The 25,133-nt window shown below is 37.6% G+C and overlaps 1 protein-coding gene and 1 non-coding gene across 4 annotated transcripts in view; both read left to right on the top strand.

Annotated features, from left to right (window-relative positions):
- Positions 1-25,133, top strand: part of EFL1 (elongation factor like GTPase 1) — a 129,634-nt gene that overhangs the window by 85,818 nt on the left and 18,683 nt on the right. For 2 of the 3 annotated variants that reach the window (XM_031002416.3, XM_063698774.1), the window contains exons 16-18: positions 11,896-12,027; positions 18,022-18,169; positions 23,478-24,436. In XM_031002416.3, the coding sequence (XP_030858276.2) occupies positions 11,896-12,027; positions 18,022-18,169; positions 23,478-24,436 (1,239 nt within the window). Of the gene's footprint in view, positions 1-11,895; positions 12,028-18,021; positions 18,170-23,477; positions 24,451-25,133 lie in introns of all 3 variants that reach the window. The other variant, XM_055362799.2, reaches the window with a different exon arrangement.
- LOC115930907 (U1 spliceosomal RNA) lies at positions 1,804-1,965 on the top strand. Its single transcript, XR_004067497.2, has one exon. It is a non-coding gene; the product is annotated as a U1 spliceosomal RNA (small nuclear RNA).

Below are 25,133 nucleotides of genomic sequence, written 5' to 3'. Positions count from 1 at the left end.
ATTGGTTTTTGTAACAGATGTCAGGTGGGGGTCAATGTCAATTATTTTTTTCAATCAGGTATCTGGTTGACTTAAAACCATTATCACATCCCCACTGTACTGCAGTGTCACCATTGCCATATATCAGTTTGTGTAGTTTACATCTTCAATAATGGCAGCTCTTTAATTCAAAAATTATAGTAGCTTGTGTCTAATAACTTTTCCTAGTAAAAATTATAATTTTTTAGTTTTAAAAGATTACTTGTAATCTCAATACTAGCATTCCTACAGTTTGTATTTTAGTTATTATTATTCTATTTTTATATCATCCTATTTATATTGAATTACATGTTCTACTTTATTTCTAAGTAATCTTCAAAATTCAGTTTTTAAGATGTAGTCTTGCTCTGTTGCCCAGGTCTTGAACCTCCTGGGTTCAAGCAATTCTCCCACCTCAGCCTTCCGAGTAGCTGGGATTACAGGTGCCTGCCACCTTGCCGGCTAATTTTTGTATTTTTAGTAGAGATGGGGTTTTGCCGTGTTGGCCAGGCTGGTCTTTTAACTCATGACTCCCAAAGTGCTGGGATTACATGCGTGAGCCACTGCACCCGGCCAATACTGTGTTTTTATAACATAAAATTAAAACCCATAACTACTGTAGTATAAAACCCCATTCATATTGAAAATGGTATTAATACCAAAAATTCAACCTGTAGCTCTGGTTATTTCATTGATCTACTAAGTAAGAAAGAAAATGGGAAGGTTGTATTTTTTCAGTCCACAATAACAGAACTGCTTCTGTTCTTGTGCTGCTTCTCACCAGGAAGTAATGCGTGCCCTGGAAAAGATAACTGGCTTGACTTGAAATGATCTGTATTTGCTTAAAAATTAGTTAACATTCTGATATTTTTACTTTTACCTAATATTGTTACTTCAAGTAAGCTGTATCAGTGTCACAGTCAGTACCTGTGCCACATCAAGATGCAGACGTAGGGCAATAGTCTCAAAAATCCCAAGCTTTTGAAGCTTGGGATTGGAATAAATACTCAGTAATAATGTGACTGCACTGTAAAAATGCTTCAGGAGCACTTACAATAAGAAAATGTGAGAAAATAGAATGTGGGATTTCTGTCTTCATCTCTGTCTCCCCTGTGGTGCACAGCATGAGTTTATAAATATTACTCATTACTAGACACTTAATGAAATAAATCTAAAAAGCACAGAAGACATATGACATATTCTTTCAGCAACTGTTCAGAGCCTGCGCTCAAGGAAATCATAGTGTACTAGAGTGTAAGATTCTACAGGACCCTCCAAATTCCATAATTCCTGAATTGACTTTGTAGAAAATATTAACCTTTGGAAAAGTGATCATTGCAAATGGTAAAGGACACAGGAGTGGCATCGGGTGATGCAGGCCCACATATAATTCCACGGTGGCCTGTGAGTAGATCTGGAGATTAGGGTTTGACAGTGGGACTAAGGTTCAACACAGCCTTCTTAAACTGAAGGCTAAGACTCCTCACTCTCAGGACCTTGGTTAACCTCAAGAAACATTCCAGTTCCCTATCAGATAGGAATCCAAGACTCCCTCTGTGGACACCAGGCACCATGAAATCCAAGTCTGGCAATCCAGAGATGAGACCACAGTTTCAGTTTCTAGGGTCTAAATTGATTAATGCAAATGTAATCCATTTACAGTATAATCCCAGGTTCATTGCCCTGTGGTAATTCAAACAATGTGAGCATTCAAGGCACAGAAATAACAAAAAGGCTTTTTTTAACTTCTGGTTATTTTTAAACATTTTTTTTTAATCATCATAGATACTTACTTGGTAGGGGAGATACCAAGATCACAAAGTTGGTTTCCCAGGGCGAGGCTTATTCAGTACACTCCAGGTGTGCTGACCCCTGCGATTTCCCCAAATGTGGGAAGCTCGACTGCATACTTTGTGGTAGAGAGAACTGTGTTCGTGCTCTCCCCTTCTCCCCTGACATAAATGGTTTTTTTTTTTCCTTTTTTGAGAGGAGTCTCGCTCTGTCACCCAGACTGGAGTGCAGTGGCACCAACTCGGCTCACTGCAAACTCCGCCTCCCGGGTTCACGCCATTCTCCTGCTTCAGCCTCCCAAGTAGCTGGGACTACAGGCACCCGCCACCACCTCTGGCTAATTTTTTGTATTTTTAGTAGAGGCAGGGTTTCACCATGTTAGCCAGGATGGTCTCCATCTCCTGACCTCGTGATACGCCTGCTTCGGCCTCCCAAAGTGCTGGGATTACAGGTGTGAGCCACTGCGCCTGGCCCAAATGTATTTTTTAAAAAGAAAAAAAAATTGTTTTATCATCATAAAAATAGTACATTTGGTGAGACCATTTGTTTAAATATAGAAAAAATAAAATGAAAATGACCTTTAACCCCACTATCCAGACGTAGCCACTATTGACATTTTGGAATATATCCTCCAGCTCTTTTTTTCTGTGCATATATATATGTTTTCTTATATATTTTATTTATGCATTTAAAGTTGTAATTTTAAAGTACACACATTTTAAGAGAGGAAAGATATACTTTTTTACAAACAAGTTAATTATAGAATATTTGCAAATTACAGAAATAAAGAAAAAGATAAAAACCAGGAGCTGACTGTAACAATGATTCACTTTTTAAGACTTTAAAGTATTTCAGACAATAGATAATATAATGAACATTCATGTACCTGCCATCCAGACTCAACTGATTTTCATGTTTTTCTTTAATTGTACAACTTTCTTTATACCTGGTGAAATGTTAGCTATCTAAGTCCCTTATTCCATCAATAACTCCCATATTCCTCAGCAGTACCACTTCTTGAAACTTGCTGTGTAATTTTGTCTTCCAATGCTTTAAAACTTGTTTGTAATTTCAGTAGGTGTCAGCAATATATTTTTTTTTAATTTTTAAACTTTGCATAATAGTATCATATTGTTCATGACCTTCTGTAACATGCTATTATTGTACTGTTTTATGTTTTACAGATTTTTTTCCTATGTTGATTCCATTGTATGAATTCATTATAATTTATTTTTTCAATCTTCTGTTGGTGGATATTGAAGGGTGCTTTCGATTTTTTGCTGTGACAAACACATTACCATGAATACCTTTGAACATTTTTTTCCTTGTGCACATAGATGAGTTTTTCTAGGGGGTACTTCTTAACCCTGTCAAACTCTACCTTCTTTTCATAACAAATATTCTGACATCACTTTTACTACCCAGGAATGAAATTCAAAGATAAAATAATCTGCCTGCCTGCATAATTTCAAAAATATCAGTATAATACTTTAATGTAAGGGATAAATAAAAGTGAAGTGATTTACAATAAAATAACATGCATTTTAGTATATAAATGTTCCAGTTTGACTACATGAGTTAAGTCAGATATTTGTAGTCACCATGTTTCTGTGACAGTCACAGATGTAGCTTGATACAGATATATGGTATTGATGACTCATATGCCATGAGTGACTGTCGATAAAATGTTGAACAGCTTGTTTTCAGAACAAGTTCATTCTTCCTTTGATTTACGTGGTAATTCCATTTCTGAAAATTCGGTGTATATTAAACTACAAAAAAGTCTTTGTCATTAAAATGGAATTAGATTTAAACTCAGATTATTATGAACAGGTTTGTCCAGCAGAATATTCAAAAGCTGTACAAAGAGGGTAATTCTTGTACGGGAAGATATTTTCACACATGCAAAGCACTGGCCCCTGCTCACTAACTGCCAGTAGTAGGCCCCAATCAGAAACGCTCCCACCAGTCACTCACTAAATCACCTAGAGAGGGGTTGTATGGCTGTGGGTGATGTGCTGTTGGTACACAATTGTGCCTGTTCTCAACACTGCTCTGGGATATACAACTAGAAATCACATTGGTGAGTTGCGCAGTCTAGTCATACTTTAATGAATATTGCAGCTTATTCTCCCTCATAGTTGTAACAATTTTTGTTCTTGTCTACAGTACACAAGACCTACTTTTTCTGCACATAATTGCCAGCACATGGTTTCTTCAGACTTATACCAGTTGTATTGGTGTGAAATAGTATCTGGTTTTAATTTGCATTTACCTTATTATCAATGAGATTCTTTTTTTTTTTAATGTTTTTTGACTGAGGCTTTCTTTTCTTTTAATGTCTTTTTTTGGACTATTTATATTCTTTGTCTAGATTCCTATTGGGTTGCCTTTTTTCATTGATCCGTACTAGTTGTTTACATATACTTAGAATTTTTTGTCCCCTTTCGGCATTGAAAGCATCTCTTTGTAGCTTTTATCTTTGCAGGGTGTGTGTGTGTGTGTGTGTGTGTATAAATTTTAACTTTTATTTTCGATACAGGAGGTATGTGTGCAGATTTGTTACATGAGAGTATTGCATGATGCTGAGGTTTGGAGTATGGATTCTATCACTTTGGTAGTAAGCATAGTACCTGATAGGTAGTTTTTTATCCACCCTCCCTCCCCACTCTCTAGTAGTCCACAGCGTCTGTTGTTCCTATATTTGTTTGGTATCTTTTGTTTTGAAGTTTTTAAAATAATGTAGTGAGTCTTACAAATCTTCAGTCTTATAGTATCATATGATTTGTGCTTTCAGGTTTTATGTTTCACATTTAGGCCTTTGATCTACATGAAATTTCTTTTTCTAGATGGTGTATGACGCAGATGCAATTATATCATTTTTCTCATTTCATTGGCTAATTGTTTCAATGCTGTTTACTGAATAGGCCTACCTGTCTGCCACTGTTGCCCCTTCGTCATTTCCACATTCCCACACGTGTTGGTCTTTTTCTGGGCTCTTCATTTTTTCCCATTGATCTGTTGTCTAACAGACTGCTGTCACTACACTGCCTATTTATTTTTATCCCCTGAGGTTGTGCCACTTGCTCAAGAAGAGAGTTATGAACTGACCCTTAATATTTTCCTTTAATCTGATCCACGACTAACAGAAATAGCTCACAGTTCAAGGTGCCCTCCTCTAGTTTCACCTACTCATTCAGCTTTTCTTTAGTTTTCTGTTTCTTTGATCATTTCAATCAGGACCATTTGTATACCTGTGCTGAAGTTGCCATTTCATCCAGAAGTGACTCTGTTTCCTGATTTTAATTGGAAATATTTAGGTTTTAAAGGTAGAAGGAATTCAGTTATGATTTCCTGGTTGTGTAAAGCCGTATCTCTTCCCCTTTCTTTTTGTCTTAAAACAAATTTCCAGCATTGTTTTCAACTATACTAAGCATTTTGTGCTTCTGACTTACTGAATCTTGTGTGTTTCCCCCATTTATTTAAGTCATTTGAATTGGAATGCAGCACATGTTAAAGAAGTATCACTTAAAACCATGTGTTACTATATAAAATATAAATTTAGGTAAATGGGACAGGATACAAAACTCATAAATGGATCTGATCCTGAGTATGAATTTATGCCTCATAAAGAAGTTATTACAGCTTTCCTTGTAGTTAACAATATATACAAAAAAAATTAAATATGCAATTTATGTCATACTCCAAAATAGCTCTTAAATTTGATTAACAAATCTATGAATAAAACCACTGCTGCTGTGACTGTTAGAACCACCACTGCCACTACTTCCATTTATTGCATAAGGTTAGAACTTTATAACATTCAAGTTCCTTGGATTCCAAATTGAACATAACAAGAATGCATGTTGACTAAAGAAAAGAAAATGAATGGGATGGAAAAGTCTTTTCACTTGTGCCTTGTGCTCCACCCTGCAGCTGTCAATAATGACCTTGATTTCTCACTTGGACATCCAGTGGTGCCATTTCCACACCTCATCACTCCTTCCCATGTCCTCTGTGTGGTTATTTCCATACTCCTGAATGCCATTTTCTCCAGGAGGCCCATAACCTTTTCGGTTTCTGTCTTCACATGAACAAAAAGTATACTTTTTCTATTATAAGATGTGTCGCATTGTATCGTAATTAACTGTGTATTTGCCTTTGTCCCTCACCAGATTTTAAACTCTGTGAAGACCGCAACTGTGCTCATGTGCACTCATTCATTGAGGAATCTATGAAGTGCCTATTTTGGTCCTTGCCATTAAAACTGAACTCATTGAAAGACTAACAGAAAGTTGAATAACTGTTTATCAATTATTTGAAAGCACAGCTTCCTGAGCTTTGAAACTTAGATGCCAAATGGAAAAAGCTCAAAAAGTTAACTGTAGAGAAAAAAATAGAAGCAAAATGAAAAGAGAAACTATAGTCTGGAGAAAAAAAAATGTGAAAGAGTTCAAATGTTTATTACATAAAGAACTAATACAAATGATAAAAGTTATAAACCTAAAAGAAGAATAGACAACTGCTTTGAACTAGTAATTTATCTGCCTAGTTGTCCATGCCAGGAATCTGGATTTTATTCTTGTTTCCTTCTTGTCCCTTCTTCCCAGCTCCTAAAAAACCACCAAGACTTGGCAGCTCTACCTCAGTTCTCTCTAATTCCTCTGTAAGATCCCAATTTATGCTCAAAGAAAGGATCATAAGAAAGCCAGACCACCACCATTCTATTAGGAACAGACTGACCCAAATGGAGCTTCATTCTCACCAAGAAAATGATACAGTTGTGAGTGTGGGTAGATCCTTTTTGGGTAGATCCTCTGTAGATTCTTTTTGTCCTGTTAGGACACACCAAGAGATGATAAAATACTAGGCCCCACTCAGGCATTCTACTCTGTTTCCAAGCCCCAGATGGAATTTCTTTCACTATTTTAATCCTAGACCCCCACACTGAGAACCGCGTTATTCCCTTGATGAGAACCAAGCTCCATTGGGTCAGTCTGTTCCTAATTGAATGATGGTAGTCTGGCTGTCTCAGGATCCTTTCTTGGGGCATAAATTGGGACCTTACAGTGACACATTATAAAACTCTTAACTTGTTCAGGACACTGAGGGACAAGTTTCTACCTCTTCTCAAATACAAAGATAGTAAGCCAGCATATCTCCAGGAAAAAAAGTGTTTTCATTCTTTAGGTGTTACTTTTTCTTCTCATTTTACTGGGTAGTTTCTCTTCTGAGAAAAGGGCCCACAGATCTTGAAGTAATATGTGTAAGAACTATTATTACATCTGTAATCCCAGCACTTTGGGAGGCCAAGGAGGGCGGATCACTTGAAGTCAAGAGTTCAAGACCAGTCTGGCCAACATGGTGAAACCCCATCTCTACTAAAAATCCAAAAAATTAGCCAGGCGTGGTGGCAAGTGCCTGTAATCCCAACTACTTGGGAGGCTGAGGTGGGAGAATTGCTGGAACCCCAGGAGCCGGAGGTTGCAGTGAGCTGACCTTGCGCCACAAACACTCCAGTCTGGGCGACAGGGCGAGACTCCGTCTCAAAAACAAACAGACAAAAAACTGTTATTAGCTCAATCTGTTCCTATGAGAAGAAAAAAATTTATGACATAGTGATGTCATTGTTGCAAGATTTTTCCCTAAGGCCTACTATAACACCAAGAAGTTAAAGGGCAGTTGATTTAATGGACTTGTTTAGCATGATGGACAGACTTGACCCATCTTCTGAAAACCTTAGCTAAGCAATAGTGATCCGCTTTGGAGATGCTGGCCAAGCAGGCTTGGAAAAGGGTGACAAGAGTTATAAAGCGTGTGGATTCCCTGTTATTCTTTGTAGTTGAGTCAAAGAGCGCAGAATCTTGAGTTTTGATGAAAGATACAAAACCAAGGCATAAAATTGGAAACAGAGGATATGGGCTGCTTTGGTATCCAAATGCAAGGGGGCCTAAAGCAGAAGATGGTCTTTCAAAACTAAGGGTTCTCTAGATTCCCACTACCTGGGGAGCTTGTACTTAAAAAAAATCCTCATCTCTCTTCCAAAGTGATGTTCTCTCACAGGCATGAGGCTGTATGGATGTTCATGACATATGACTTGCATTTACTGCAAAGGTTTAAAGAGATCCATTAATTCAGCTTAAACAGGTTAACAGGAACAGGTTGATGGTTCTTGGGTGAAGAATGTTAAAGTCAGTTTGAAATAAAACTTTGGTGATTAAGAGACCATATTCTAACGTTTTTTCCCACAAATTTTTAAAATTCTAATAATATTAGAATTAAATTGTAACAGTACAATGAAAGAGCACTTTACAAATCCAAATTTGCCTGAAGATGGTAATTCTGTTCCCTATCCAGACAGCTAACAGGCTCGCCCCCAGAAAGCAGTGTTAGTATTCACTAATGGTTTTACCATCTTCCTGCTTGCCAGTGTAACCTCATCCTAGATTGATTAAACCTGTGCAACAGGGAGTTGTTAAGAATAGTAAAAAAGTTTTCAACAGAAGGTGAATTCATCTCTCAAGCCTCACACAATTTTTTTCAGTCTCATATCATAAAAGATACTCTCCTTAATATTTGTTTCTGAAATTCTTTTTAAAGGGAAACATTTGGGACAGCCTAGAAAAAAAAATTTGGCTCAACAGTCTTTACAAAATACTGGTTTTTGATTATGAGGAATTTGAAGGGTATAGTATACAGTCTAGCAAGGACCTATGTACCCAGTTGTCATTCCAGTCTGTGTGAACATAGAGTTCACATGCCAATTTATTTAATTTTATTTGTTGTATAGAGAAAAATCAGGATCATAAAGGGCTTGGGTTTGATCACTTATCTTCAATCAGACAAAAGTACTGGTGTTTCTATAAAAACTAGAATTCTTGGCATCTAGTAAATTGCTTTAGCTCCATGTTCCTCAACCTGCTTTCTCTTTTATTTCTTGTAAATCACATGTACTTTTTTGATAAACATAAAAAAATACTGGTGCCCTCTATAATTCATGAAATGTGAAAATAAATATAGTGACTAAAATCAAATCAATGGCACGCTAATTTTGAATTTTATTCCCCCATGCTATCACTCTTCCTACCCTGGGAATTCTGAAATGATTACCTGGAGGGAACATACTTCTCATCCCCCAATTCCAGTTGAAAAATGCTTTAGCAAATGTGCTTTCTGTGAAGAAATTCTTTGTCCCTAATTGTTATAATTTTCACTAAAGTGACTGAAATGAAAATCACATGATTTCATTAGAAAAAAGAAGGACAAGAAGTTTATGGTTATTACAACAGTGTAAATTATGTGTGACAATAGAGAAGAAAAAGAAATATAAAAATGAAAATAGTGGCAATATTAGAATGATGGGATTGTGGGTATAATGTCCTTTTTCAAGATTGTACTTGCTGATGTTATTTTTAAAAACAAAAAGTTGCTTCAGACTGTATTTTGTGTAAAGAACAAGTTGTGCATTTAATAATTGATAGCAAATCAAGAAATTCTCAAAAGGAATTTTAAAGTCACTTTATAGTGATTCATCTAGATCATCTTAATGGTCCTCCCTTTCCTAGATTTTAAAATTGTATTTAAAAATAAGTAAAAATGTTGACATGTAGTACAGGTAGTGAAGTTTTTACTATCTTTGGAGCATTGCTTTTTCCATAAATTCTAATCTTAGCTATGAACATTGTGGTCTTGACTTTTTGTTTCTGGGAGAATTATAATCATGTTAGCAAATCTGGGCATATCTAAATAGCAAGAGTAGATTCGGTAATTGGAACAGCAAAATGTAAACCAGAAGTTCAAAGAGACAGTGTTTAAAATATACTGACCATCTGCAGTCTGCATCCCTGGTAATACAGAGGAAAGACCAGCATTTATCTTTTCATTGAAACCATGTGCTGTGTGTGCAGGAAGGAAATGCATTCCGGTCAGAGGTCAGAAGCAGGATGGATGAGGTTTGAAAGGGAATATTTACTATGGGGTTTTCCTAAACCCTTAGCCTCTAGGGAGATGTTATTTCTAGTAGACTTAGTGGAAACTTAGACCCAGATCTGTTACATCATAGTACCAATGGGAGATGTAAACAAGAAGCTATAGCCAGGTATTACTGTGTGTGCTGAGCTAAGAGGTAGAATAATAAGAAATTTAGACTTTGACCAAAGAAGTACACTGGAGGCACAGGAGGAATTTAACATCCTGGAATCTTTAGTCTGAAGAGGATCCCATGCACACAAAAGGTCTATAAATCATGTCCTGTGCTGATTAGTTAAAGGAGCTAATGATACTTAATGTGAGGCAGAACAGAGTTAAAAGGATCTGACAAATGCTTTCAAAATCCGAAAGGTAGTTGGTGAAAGTGAAAGAAGCACATTTTCTGTGAACCTTTGGAGGTTCCACACACTAAGAACGATGTGTGGAGATGGGGAAAGACAGATTTTAGAATACTGCAAGGAAGATTTTCTTAAAGTTGGAGCTATCTGTTAATGTAGTGAGGTGGTAAATTCTAGTGGATGTCAGAGGGTAGATGTTCAGGTGGATGTTAGAGGGAGGTTTCCATACTGTGTAGTCAGACAACAAGAAACCTCTAAATTATCCTCCAAGTTTGTGTACCTGAAGCCTCTGCTTCAGTTCCCCTCCGCCAGTCTGGATGTGTGATTCGGTGGCCTCCCATCGCCCTGTACCTTTACATCAATTGGTCAACTAAGGACAGCAAAGTGATTTTCTTTGTTTCCTTTCTTCAACCCAAAAGCACAAAAATGGCCCGTGTGTGTGTGTTTCTCTCGCTCTCTCTCTCTCACTCTCTCTCTTTTTCTCTCTCCTGTCCTATCCTTTCCAGTCCTTTTTGACGGGGTCTCAGTCTGTCACCCAGTCTTGAACTCCTGTGCTTAAGGGATCCTCCCACCTCAACCTCTCAAGTAGCTGGGGCTATAGATAGGTGTGCACCACCATGCCTGGCTGAATTTTTTGTAGCAAGAAGTCTCACTATGTTACCCAGGCTGGTCTTGAACTCCTGACCTCAAGTGATCCTCCTTGACTTCCCAAAGTGCTGGGATTACAGGCATGAGCCACTGCACTGGCCCTTTGTATGTGTTTCTTAATTTGTTCTAAAATGTTGTCTACTCATAGTCTGGATGTGAGATTCAATATGCCTCTTTATCACTCTTTTTTTTTTGAGGTGGAATCTCGCTCTGTCGCCCACACTGGAGTGCAGTGGCATGATCTTGGCTCACTGCATCCCCCGCCTCCCAGGTTCAAGCAATTCACCTGCCTCAGCCTCCCAAGTAGCTGGGACTACAGGCGCCCGCCACCACTCCCGGCTAATTTTTTGTATTTTTAGTAGAGACGGGGTTTCACCGTGTTAGCCAGGATAGTCTCAATCTCCTGACCTCGTGATCCACTGGCCTCGGCCTCCCAAAGTGCTGAGATTGCAGGCGTGAGCCACTGCACCTGGCCCCTTATCACTCTTTCTAAGACATTCTTTTTGCTTCCATCTGCTCAAAGACAAATATGCAACCTTCAGAGTCTCATGCAATCATCAGCCGAAAGTCTGAAGTGAGTGTATGGCAGGGGGAAGGGGTTGACTAGGATTCTCTTCTAAAATAGGGGGAGTATGGAGGGTGGCTTAGGGTAACATACTACATAGCAACATCACATTTTAAGTTTCTAAATTCCCTTTACTCATATGCAGATGGATTTGGCAGACGATTATTTCAGTAGAGACCCATCTTCATCAAATTAATATATTTTTAAAAACCAACTAAGTGTTAGAAATAATCAGTGTTTTCAGACAAATATATCTGGAAGTGATCATTTCTGTGGTCGAAGTAGCTATGCATTAGCCCAATCTGATATAATAGGATTCGTACATGTGGGAAACAAAAGGCAGAATTTCTGTATTTTGACAGCAATCAAATGGTATCCAGGTGTACAAAAAAAAAAAAAAAACAGTGCAAGTCTGCCTCATTTCTTGCAACATTTTGGAAGCATTTGGCTCTGTGACACATATACTGGGTTGATGCTGCTGTTTTTCTGACATAAATTCAGAATTTATCATCCCTTATTGACCGTATGGATCTTTTCTTCCTACAGGAATAGGAGGCCTTCAAGATTTTGTGCTGAAATCTGCAACACTGTGTAGCCTGCCATCCTGCCCACCATTTATACCACTCAACTTCGAAGCCACTCCTATTGTGAGAGTTGCTGTTGAACCGAAACATCCAAGTAAGATGACCTTATTTTTAAAAGCATATGTTTATTATACTTTTAAAGCGTATGCATGTATTTAGTATTTGATTCCTCATGACTTGTTTCAGCAGTATATAATGAATTTTCATTGAGGCCTATAGTAGAAGCAACTCTTCAAAGGACATCTAACCTCTGTCTTAGGAACATGCCATGGTTACAGGTACCTTTGCTGTCCAGGGAGACTGCATCTTCTTGATGGCAAAGACAAGGTCATCACTACATCCCCCATAACCCTGGCATAGGATTGTAGCTTAGCAAAGCTCATGTTTATTTATCTATTTATTTATTTTTTTGAGGCGGAGTCTCACTCTGTTGCGCAGGCTGGAGTGCACTGGCGTGATCTTGACTCAACCTCTGCTGCCTGGGTTCTCCTGCCTCAGCCTCCTGAATAGCTGGGATTACCGGCATCCACCACCACACCTGGCTAATTTTTGTATTTTTAGTAGAGACGGGGTTTCGCCAGTTGGCCAGGCTGGTCTTGAACTCCTGACCGCAGGTCATCTGCCTGCCTCGGGCCCCCAAACTGCTAGGATTACAGGCGTGAGCTACCGTGCCCGGCCAAAGTTCATGTTTTATGTGACTTCTTCTTAGTTGGAATCTTATCTCAAGCTCCTTAGTTCAGAATCCATCATTTGCCTCTTCCCTCTAGGTTTGACAGATTATCTGCACACTGAGAATTTCCCGTCTGTTTAGAAACCACTTTCTGCACCTTTCCTGCTGGCCACCTGACATTCACATACACCTGACCATATAATAACAACTCCTTAGTCTTTGGCTTATAGTATTTGCCTAGTCAATCCTTTTTTACTTTTGTATTTCACGTCCCATGACTATTGCTAATCCTGAATCACTGTGACTTTGCTATTCCAGTGCTAGTGATTGTCAGTGAAGAATCTCCAGACCATACCTTAAGGAAACCAAAGGACAAATGGTAAAATGGTAGTTTTCTGTTGAGGTGTATAATGGCCTCATTGCTCCTGAACATATGTATCCCTCCTCTCCCTGGAGCTAAGCCTTCTGAACTCATTGCTGTCTCAAGTTCTAAGACATACCCCTAGCCATTAAGGATCCCTGGATCCCCAGAGCAGATACTTGGAGGACTGGACCTCTGACCTTTGGGGCCAGCCCTAGTAAATAGCCATCTGCCTTCAGCCTCGAGATAGGAATTTTTTGTGGGCTGTCACTGTGGACTGACACAGTGCCTTGGTTGCTACACGGATTTATCCCATTCTGTGTAAAACATGCTTCCTCTTTTAGGCTTGTTCAGATCCTGGCCTTTCGTGATTTTGTTCTTTTATTCTACTCACTAGGCTGGCTCTAACCCCTGTCTACCGTGTTCAATCCTAAGAAATACATACAAGAAAGCTCAGTTTTATTTAAGTTGTGATATTTGAGTCTGGCAACCATAGCTTATTCTTAGATGTTTCTACTATTTATTTGTATCCTCTTTCTTACTTAGTTTCTCTCTATTGCATTTGCACATACATTTTAAAAATAGGAAAAAATAATTTAAGCCATAATTTTACTTGTTTATTTATTTATTTTGAGATAAGATCTCACTGTCACCCAGGCTGGAGTGCAGTGGCTCAGTCACAATCATGATTCACTGCAGCCTTGACCTCCTGGGCTCACGAGATCCTCCTGCCTCAGCCTCCCAAGTAGCTGGGACCACAGACATATGTCACCATACCCAGCTAATTTTTTTTATTATTTGTAGATGGGTTCTCCCCATGTCGCCCAGACTGGTCCTAAACTCCTGAGCTTAAGCAGTCCTCTCACCTCAGCCTCTTAGAGTGCTGGGATTACAGGTGTGAGCCACTGTGCCTGGCCTAAGATGTGATATTTTAGTAATAGAAATTTATAATTTTTAAAAGGCTCTGTTATGGTTATGTGCTAGTCTGTGGTCTCTGTTATGGAAGCTAAGTAAAAGCCCAACCCTAAAGAACCAGCTTCTTTGAAGGACTGGCTACATGAGATGAAGGATTCTAGTACCTAGTGTATTTCCTGTCCTATAGCTGATTCACAGTAAGATTAAGTTCCTTTCCTTTCCATAAATGAGATAGTCTAATAAATAGAATTATTCAGAATTATCAATTTGTAGGCCAAAGTGTACTTCCTCATGTGTTTACATTAAATTTATCTGAACTTTGTAAAAAATAAACTAAAATGGTTAGAAGGGGCACATAATTTTCTTCATAATTTTAAAAGGAGTATTGCTATTTTCTTCCCTTTAAGTATATTGTTTTTACTGGATTTACCTTGCATTTATTGACTGTGTTACTGAAGCACCCCATTTGATTTTTCAGTGTCTGAATTTTGTACTCTTTGTTTTGCCTTCTTGGTGTTTTTACATTGTCCGCATGTTATTTTACATTCAGAATATCTGGGGAAACTTCCCTTCCTTGTTCCTATGAGCTTTCAGAGGATATTTATTGTCTGTTTACTCTTTGCCCTAGTAACTTATGCTCATCCTTATTTTGGGCAGTGACCCCCTTATTCATAGATTACATGTGTGACGACTATTGGGATATTTCACTCTCTTCAAAAACTTTGCAGTAATACTGCCTCTGAGAGGCACTGGACACATTCACCGTTTTTCTTGAATGGACCACGTATCCCCATGTCCTCTCTTTTTTTTTTATTGTGACAACTAGATTAATCCAGAAGACAACAGTTTGCTTCTTTTCTTTCAGGGAGAAGCAAATCGTGAGCATTTGTTCTTCCACTTTTCTTTCTCTGATTTCCCAAGTGGGGGTCAAAATGTCATGGCAGCCACCCTCTACTTCATGCCCACAGGTCAACTACGAACTCAACACAGAGAACTACAAATGTTCCAAAGCAATCACTATTTTCTTCATTATAATTGATCCTTGCTGTATGCCACACACTGTACTAAGGATTTTACATTGATTATCTCATTTAATCCTCCCAAAAGCCCTGTTTATTAGGATACTCTTTTTATTCTCATCTTCACATGAGGGAAAGTGAAGCTTAGAGAAGTTAATTAATTTGCCCAAGGCCATACAGTTAGGAAGCAGTGAGGTCAGAATTCAGATCTCTGCCTCAGAGACAATGCTGGATCTTCACTTGTGGGAATCCAAGAAATCCTGTTTATCTGAGCAGAGTAATTTGTTTCTAGAATTGTTTTATCCTTTATCCATATTAGTTAAAAAAATTTTTTTGATACCTATGCTTATATAGATATATGAATTTTTGTGCTGTTTTATATACATTATGAAGCACAAAATAGAAATTATTTAAAAATTAAGATGAAAATCAAATACCTAATTTTATTTGTATTTGATGAAGATACTTACAGTATGCACATATAAGTATATATAATATTGATTTGTGATTGTGGCTTATAATTATTTTAGTTATCTAATACTATGTAACATATTGCTTCAGAATGTAGTGGCTTGAAACAACACTTATTTTTCATAGTTCCCTTGGTCTGGAATTTGGAAGGGTTCAGCATCGTGTCTCTTAAGTAGTGGTAGTCATACATCACCTTGGGCGGTAGCCATCTGAAGGTTTAACTGTACTTCCAAACATGGGCTTACAAGTTGGTGCTGGCTGGGGAGTCTCAGTTCCTCTCTACATGACTGTTTGAGTGTCCTGCATGGTGATTGGCTGCAGCCAGCATTCCAAAACACTAAGGCAGAAGCTATAATGCTTTTTGTGAACTAGCCTTGGGAATCACACATCATCCTTTCCACAGTGTTCTTTTGGTCACACAGGCCCGCCATGACTCACTGTTGGAGAGAGCTGCACAGGAATGTGAATATCAGGAGGCAAGGATGATTGGAGTCATCTTGGAGGCTGGCTACCACAATAATGCTTCCTTCTTTTTGAAGGTCTTGCCTGAACACTTTGTGATATAGCCATTCCAAGGTCGGCTTCTAGGTTCCATTTGTTAAAACACTTGATTTTAATGACCATTATCACTGGAAAAGGCACCTCACAAAGTTGCATAGTCCAAAGGGAAGAATGATTCGTTGGCTTCCTTTACTAAATCACGGTATCCATTTTAGAATCCCATTTTCCCAATTATTAAAAGGTTTTGGTAAAATGTATATAGTGAACATCTAGTTTTCCTGATGGCAGTCCATTTTTCTTACACTAATTAGAAGGTTTGTTAATTCTTATATCTTTATTGAACTATCCATTTGGTGATTTTAAGAACAGGTTAAGAAAATCACCTTCCAAATTGTAAGAGGTTTTTATACATTATACATGAAGTATGTTATCTTTGGCAACCAAATAGCTGTCAGCGGCAACATTTTCAAACACCTAATTTCAAAATGTCTCCATGTTTCAAATTTCTTTTAAAAAAAAAAAAAAACAAACTTTTCTTATTGTTAAACTGTTACCTTTATTTTACCTTGAAGAGACAGATTTAAGTGTGTATATATTTTTTCAGAAATGTTTATTGGGATCTCATCTTGGTGATAACCATTGTTTTTACTTTATAATTTGTTTGATGGAGAGCTGACAAAAAGCTTTGCCATTTCTTTTTTTATTATTCCCATGTGCTTATGTTATTAGTATTATAGTATTATCAGTGATATCTTTGCAGGAAACCTTTTAAGCCAGGTTTAAAATTCTGTGAAGGCTTAGTTAACACTAGATAATATCTGTAAATCCACTTAATTAGACAAAAAAAAATTACAGTATGCCAAAAAGGAACAAATGAAGGTGCCTCTGTCAACCCTGGACACAGTGAAATCCTACTTCCCGTCTTCCCTTGGGATTCTTTGCATTCCATATGTGGCTTTTGATCACCTGACCTACAAGGGTGCTGACATCCATCCGCAGAGCATGGGCTGTCTGGCTGGCTGCCCAGCTTCTAAACCAGGTTCTGCCACTTAGTTAGTCTGGGATCTTGAACACAAGTTTATTAGTTTCTCTATACCTGTTTCCTCATCTATAAAATGAGAACAATAATCATACCTCCTCATCGTTAATGAGCTCATATATGTAAAGTGCTTGTCTGGCACATTGTTAGTGCTATGAAATGTGAGTTATTATTAGAACTTTATTTCAAAAATAAATAGGTATAGAAGTTCTAATATTCCTGCTCCCAGTTAATCAACTTTTATAAGGCATGTTGAAAATCATTGCATTGCAGAAAGTTCCTGTGATTTTGTTTGTTTGACATGCTGAAAACCAAGCATTGAGGAATTGCTAAGTCTTTTCTTCAAATGTAGAATTGAAACAAGACTGCATAAAAACGTCTTCAAGACCAAGGTTTCTGCTAAGGCAGCTGCAAGAGACTTCCTTGGACCTGCCTTGAGGGAGCAGTAGCAGTTGAGTATGTGGAAACGGGGTGAAAAAGCAGCTAAACCCAAGATGTAGGTCACAGTCCCCATCCCTACTCTCAACTCCCAGGAACTGTAGGGAAAAAGCAATTATATATGAAAAACACATGCAGAACACAATGCAGAAGATGCCTTTAGCTCACCAGATAAAGTAGCTAGTTAGGGTATTCTAAAACCCAAGTTCTATCAAGCAGTTTCACAAATAATTATTTTTAATATGAGGCTCTGGTACAGTTTCTTGAATATCATATTAAATGTTTCTTTTGCTTATTTGTTGATTCTATAGGTGATGTTTGAGGAAATGCTCTGTTTCATTTCTAGGTATATAATGTATACATTCGTTATAAGATTTAGGTGAATTCACAAGTAGAAAGATGGTAGCTTGTATCTGCAGAGTATTTGAAGAAGTAATATAGATCAGCTTTGGGAGTCTTGATGATAAGCTTGCGGATGTGTCATGTTTGCTATCTGTACAAAAAAATTACTAGAAGGTAGTTTTCTTCACATCACTACACTATCTGGAAGAAAAATAAATTGTTGTTTTAAGAGTTTATTTCAATGTAATTTTCCCTTCAGTAGCCAGAGCCATTGTCTTTGAATTGTGTTAGTTCTTATATCATATTTAATCTATTTCGTTTTGTTAACCTAGGTGAAATGCCTCAGCTCGTAAAAGGAATGAAACTGTTAAACCAGGCTGATCCCTGTGTCCAGATTTTAATTCAGGAAACGGGAGAGCACGTTTTAGTCACAGCAGGAGAAGTCCACCTTCAGCGATGCCTGGATGACTTAAAAGAAAGGTTAGGTGAAAATGATAGCGATGGAGAAATGATAGCTCTCAATCAATGGGATGTTTTAGTGTTTCCTAAACCAGTTGAACTTAGACTGTGGCTTATTTTTGGAGAAAAATGAAATGCCCTCAATTCAGACATGAACAGTTATTTGATCGTAGACTTATTTTTTAATAACTGAAAAATGGCATTCACTGCCTACACTTGAATAATTTTGCATTTTTAGCTTAAGTCATAAAATGTTTTTCTGTATATGTATTTTACTTTAAGAATGTACACAAAACACACGAAATACCAGGACAACAAAACAAAATATTATTTTGTAAATGTTGGCTATGTAATTAGGATAGACTTCTTCTCTTATTGATGTGGTCTTTACAATGTAAACCTTCTGGAAATCTTTATGTTTTTCTATAAAGATGATATGTATTATAAAATGGGCATCCCAAATTTTTATAACGGGCATTTTTCTTCTTTGTTCCAAAGATAATGTATGTTTATTGCAGAAATTAGGAAAATGCAGAAGAAGAAAAAGAATCATTCAGTTATCATGCAGAAATAACCACCATTACATTCAGATTCATAAATCTGCACTGTTCTATGCATATTCAAATATACACAAATATCTATGTACACAGTTCTGATTATTTGGTTAAGATAAACTTCTGGAAGTATTATAGCTAGCTCAAAAAGTATGCATATTTTTAAGGATTATGATCCATATTTTTCTCAAGAAAGACTGTTCTAATTTACATTATAACTAGCAATAAATATTTGAACTTGCCTCTTCTCAAACTTTTGCCAACTTTGCATAGTTTATCATTTTCTAAAAATTTCACCAATCTTGAAGACAAATGAAAGATATTCATGGTTAATATACATTTCTGTGCTTACTAGTAGAAAAAATTATAAACTGCCCTGTAATGGCCTTCCTTCTTTTTGTTTTTAAAATTTCTGGGACTATAATCATAATCATAAGTAAAATAATAATTATAAATGATTGATATAATCATATATTAAATATTATATAACAGTCACTGTGTTAAGCACTATTTATCTCACTTAATCTTTATACCACAGTAAAATTGGTGGTAGTAGTAACTATACAACAACACCTGGTACTAATAATAGAATAAGAATAACTGCTGCTGGCCAGGCACGGTGGCTCACGCCTCTAATCCCAGCACTTTGGGAGGCCAGGGCGGGCGGTTCACGAGGTCAGGAGATCGAGACCATCCTGGCCAACATGGTGAAACTCCCTCTCTACTAAAAATACAAAAATTAGCTGGATGTGGTGGCGTGCACCTGTAATGCAGCTACTCAGGAGGCTGAGGCAGGAGAATTGCTTGACCCAGGAGGCAGAGACTGTGGTGAGCTGAGATCGCACCACTGCACTGTAGCCTGGCGACAGAGCAAGACTCTGTCTCAAAAAAAAATAGAATAACTGCCGCTGCATTTATGTGGGATTTTGTAGAAGCTTCTACCAGATTCCAGAAACTAGACCGCTACCTCATAATGTATTCAGAAATTTATTTCAGGTGAGTTGTTGGTTAAAATGTAAAAGGCAAAACCATGAAGTGTTTAGAAGATAGTATAAGAGAATATCTTCAAGACCTCAGGGTGGCAAAAAGCTTCTTAATAGCATGTTAAGAGCACTAATGACAAAGGAAAAGCTTGATCATCAAAAGACACTATTAAGATAATAAGGAGGCTGACCGCAGGGTTAGAGAAGACCTTTATACCACTTGTAACAGACAACAGACTTATATCCCCAATATAGAAGGAATTCCTACAAATAAATGAGAAGAGCAGCAATCCAATAGAAAAACTGTACAAAGACTTGAAGAGGTACTTCATAAAAGAGGCTTCCAAAGGCCAATAAACATGAAAGACTATTCAACTTATTACTAATTGATGGAATGCAAATTAAAATCAAAGTGAGATACTTCTGCATACCCACTAGAGTGGTTAAATATTTTTAAGTGATATTATCAAGTGGTGGCAAAGATGTGGAACAACAAGAATTCACCCACACAACTAGTGGGGATATCAATTGGTACAACTATTTTGGAATATGATTTGGTATGATCTGCTAAGATGGGAGATAGGCACTTCCTGTGGCTTGGCAAATCTACTCCCATTTGTACTCTGTATATACACAACACAAAGCTAGGCAAATGTGCATCAAGAATACGCATAGCAACAGTTTATTTATTTATTTATTTTTATTTTTTTGAGAAAAGGCACTCCCATTGCTCAGGCTGGAATGCAGTGGTGCCCTCTCAGCTTACTAAAACCTCTGCTTCCTGGGCTCAGGCAATTCTCCTGCCTCGGCCTCCTGAGTAGCTGGGACTACAGGTGCACGCCACCACGCCCAGCTAACTTTTATATTTTTAATAGAGACGGTGTTTCACCATCTTGGCCAGGCTGTTCTCAAACTCTTGACCTCAAGTGATCCAACCTCCTCGGCCTCCCAAAGTGCTAGGATTACAGACGTGAGCCACCATACCTGGCCTCATGGCAACAAAATTTTAGTAGCCAAAAGTTGGAAACAACTCAAACATTTAAATGGTTAAATAAATAAATAATGGCGTATTCATACAATGGAATTCTACAGAATGATCTCAGTGAACAAAACTACAGCTATGTAAAACATAGGTGAATCTCACAATATAATGTTGAGCAGAAGAAGCCACTTCACTTCCCCCAAAAAGTGTTTGTTTGTATTTATATGAAGTTCAAAACATAGTGCACCAGGTTGGGTAACATAGCAAGACCTCATCTCTAAAAAAATAAAAATAAATTAGTCGGGCAGGTGGTGCATGCCTGTAATACCAGATACTCAGGAAGCTGAGGCAAGAGGGTTGCTTGAGCCCAGGAGCTCGAGGCTGCAGTGAACTATAATCACACCACTGCACTTCAGCCTGGGTGACAGAGCAAGACCCTGTTTTTAAAAAAGAACAAAAAGAAGTGCAGTCCAAACTGAACTGTGGAGTATAAGGGGTTACATGGTTAGGTGATTTAAAAAATATGGAGGCTATTACAATAAAAATCAGGATAGCAGTTACCTTCATACTTAATGGCATTGGGGCCCTCTGAGGGCTAAGACTGTTCTGTTTCTTGACTATACCATGTAGTTTACATGGGTGTTCACTTTGAGGTAAGTTATCATAGATCAGTAGATTTTTGTTTTGTGCACTGTTCTGTATGACTATTACATTTCGCAATTATGCTTACATTAAGAATGTATATAATGTTATAGAATTTGTTTAGTTCTCATAGGACAGAGCCTACCTTTTGGTAGTATATAATCTTTTTCAACTTCTACACACATCTTCAGGAATGGATTATGTCCAGGAATGGGAGACAAGGAGACTATCTATTGTCTCCAGGCCAGAGAAACTGTCAGAATTCTTAGCATCCAGATCTCAAGGTAGTAATAATCAGAGCAGGAAGCCACAGGAAATTGCCATGATGTAGCCTGAGCCTACCGCACTTTTTTTAGAGTCATCACAGGCTCTGCATTGCTAGGACTTAAAGAACCTTTGGTCCTGAGGTGCTTTGTGAGTGTGGCAACCATCACACACTTCCTTCCACAGCTTGGAGTGGTTTTAATTAATCATATAAATGATTACTACAGGAGACTTCTTGGGAGCCTCAGGAATTAGAAAGACTAAAGTGGCTCATAGCTCTTTTGACTATGTTACAGGAATAAGAGGGCAGTGTTGTAGATGTGTTCTCTCTCGTAGTTTCAGAAGCTTTGCCGTTGATTTTCTTGAGTGTTCTAAGTATATGAGCATATTTTTCTCTATGTAATGATAATTTTAGAAATATTTTCGTATTCCTAAGATTTTTAAGTGGCTTTTTTCTTAAAATCAAGAATAGGTATTGAATCTTATTGAATGCCAATTTAGCATATTTAAAAGTGGCTACATAGATTATTTGACATTTTTAATGTGGTATTATTTTAACAGATCTAATACAAATTAATTTTCATATAACCTATAATACAAACTTCGTAGTGTTGTAGTAAATTATTCCTTTAATGTACTGAGTAACTTCATTTTTCAGTGTAGCATAATGACTGAGAGTATGAATTCTGAAGTCAGACCTAAATTTGAATCCTAGCTTCTTCACTTACAGACTATTTGGAGAAGTTACTTAATCTTTCTTATCTGGTTTTCTCTTCTACAAAATTAGATAGTACTAGTGCCTACTAAAGAAATACTGCATGTAAAACACTTAACACAGTGCCTCATACATAATAAGTTTTTTTTTTAATGCACACACCTGCATATCTGTAGTTTTTGTTATTTTATCTTAGATTTTATATCTGAATTCTTAGGTAAGATTGAACTACAGTTTTGTGTATGTATACTGTCTTTGTCAGGTTTGAATATCAAAGTAGCTTTAAAAACATACAATGTCGGGTCCATCTTGTTGTATATCCTGTGAATATACAAAAAGATTGTAAATATACAATATACAACAATATCAAACTTGATATTATGTGGGAAAAGGGGCTTTCTGAACTTGGTGGCAGACTGGGGCTCAAGACCTATGATGTCCAGAAGAGTAGCTTCTACCCACATGCAGCTGTTTAAAATCAAATACAATTAAAAATTTAGTTCCTCAGTCATACTAGCCGCATTTCAAATGCTTAGTAGCTATATGTGTCTATTTAAATTTAAATAAAATTAAAAATTTATTCAGCTGTACTAGCCACATTTCAAGGCCTCAGCAATCACAATAAACATATAGAACATTTCCACCATTGCAGAAAGTTCTTTTGGAAAGTGCTGCTCTAGACAAACTCATGGATCATGCTAGCCTTGCTATAAGCCTCATTATCAAAGCCAAATACATTGTGAAGATTTGACTAGCTATCCTGAGGTTCTGTGATTCTATGTCTATTTAGGTTTTAATCATTGAGCTTTTCTTCTCCACACTCTTAGATGGGCAAATACTGTTTTAAAGCATTCATATTTCATATATTAAAACATTTATTTTCTGCTCAAAACATTCTTATCTAAATGGCTGGTTTATATATCTTGAAAATGAAAAAAAAAAAAGAGTGAAATTCCAGTACATGCAAGGATTTCCCTGGAGGTATATTCCCATTAGAAGTAGTCTTTTCAATCAGAAAGAAAGCAGTTTTTGAATTGTGATATAATGTAAATTGCAGATCTTTCATAGTAAGATAATTTTTATGTTCCTGTGTTTTTACAGAATCTCCACTGTGTAGTAATTTCTACACAGGAGCTTTGATGCTATTTTGATTTTAACCTTCTGTTATTTCTCTTGAATTTGTCTGTAGGTTTGCAAAGATTCATATCAGTGTATCTGAACCTATTATTCCATTCAGAGAAACAATCACAAAACCCCCAAAAGTTGACATGGTCAATGAAGAAATAGGCAAACAGCAAAAAGTTGCAGTCATACACCAAATGAAAGAAGATCAAAGCAAAATCCCTGAAGGAATCCAAGTTGACTCTGACGGGCTAATCACCATAACAACTCCCAATAAACTTGCCACGCTCAGTGTTCGAGCCATGCCCCTTCCAGAAGAAGTCACCCAGGTTCTGGAAGAAAATAGTGATTTGATTCGTTCTATGGAGCAGTTGACATCCTCTTTGAATGAGGGCGAAAATACTCACATGATTCATCAGAAGACCCAAGAGAAAATTTGGGAATTCAAAGGAAAACTGGAGCAACACCTAACAGGGAGAAGATGGAGGAACATTGTTGACCAAATCTGGTCATTTGGCCCAAGAAAATGTGGGCCCAACATACTAGTCAATAAAAGTGAAGATTTTCAGAACTCAGTATGGACAGGTCCAGCTGACAAAGCTTCAAAAGAAGCCAGTAGATACCGAGATTTGGGCAATAGCATTGTGAGTGGCTTCCAACTAGCAACCCTCTCTGGCCCCATGTGTGAGGAGCCTCTCATGGGTGTCTGTTTTGTTCTGGAAAAATGGGACCTAAGTAAATTTGAGGAACAAGGAGCAAGTGATCTGGCAAAAGAGGGACAGGAGGAAAATGAAACCTGTTCTGGTGGAAATGAAAACCAAGAGCTACAAGATGGCTGCTCTGAGGCCTTTGAGAAGAGGACATCACAGAAAGGAGAATCTCCACTCACTGACTGCTATGGACCTTTCTCAGGACAGCTAATTGCTACCATGAAAGAAGCATGTCGCTATGCACTGCAAGTGAAACCTCAGCGCCTGATGGCAGCTATGTACACATGTGACATCATGGCCACTGGTGATGTTCTCGGTAAGGAAGAAAAGGTAAAGATAGTGAGAAATGCCCTGAATAACAGTGAAGTCTCCTAGACTCAAAATCTTGTTTTTGAGACAGGGTCTCATTCTGTCGCCCCAGCTGGAGTGCAGTGGCACAATCTCGGCTCACTGCAACCTCTGCCTACCAGGCTCAAGCGATCCTCTCACCTCAGCCTCTCAAGTAGTTGTGACTACAGGCACACACCACCATGTGCAGCTAAGTTTTTTTGTGTTTTTTGTAGAGACTGAGTTTCGCAACGTTGCCCAGGTTGGTCTCGAACTCCTGAGTTCAAGTGATCCACCCACTTTGGCCTCCCAAAGTTCTGGGATTACAGGCGTTAGCCACTGCACCTGGCAGACCCAAAAATCTTAAACTCGTTTAGTATGTTTTGCAGAAGCTGTACCATCTTCTGATTTACTAACAAACTAAGATCTTTGAAAGCCAGATATCTTAAGTATTAAAATCTTGAGAGGGGAAAAACATGACTACTAAAGATCTTTTCTTTTGCAACAAATAGAATCCTTTCTGTAATGAGAGGTCTGCTGAATGAGGTTTAAACTGCTCATATGTGTTACCATCCAAACCTGTGCCATATTTGATCTCAAGCAAATAAGCATATCAGTTTGGGTAACCAAAGTTGTTCTGAAAATGATCAAAGAATAAGGCAACATTCTTGTACTCACAACACAAA

This window comes from Gorilla gorilla, chromosome 16 (genome assembly GCF_029281585.2).
Source record: "Gorilla gorilla gorilla isolate KB3781 chromosome 16, NHGRI_mGorGor1-v2.1_pri, whole genome shotgun sequence".
NCBI lineage: Eukaryota > Metazoa > Chordata > Mammalia > Primates > Hominidae > Gorilla > Gorilla gorilla.
This window is presented reverse-complemented; position numbering and strand designations above follow the sequence as displayed.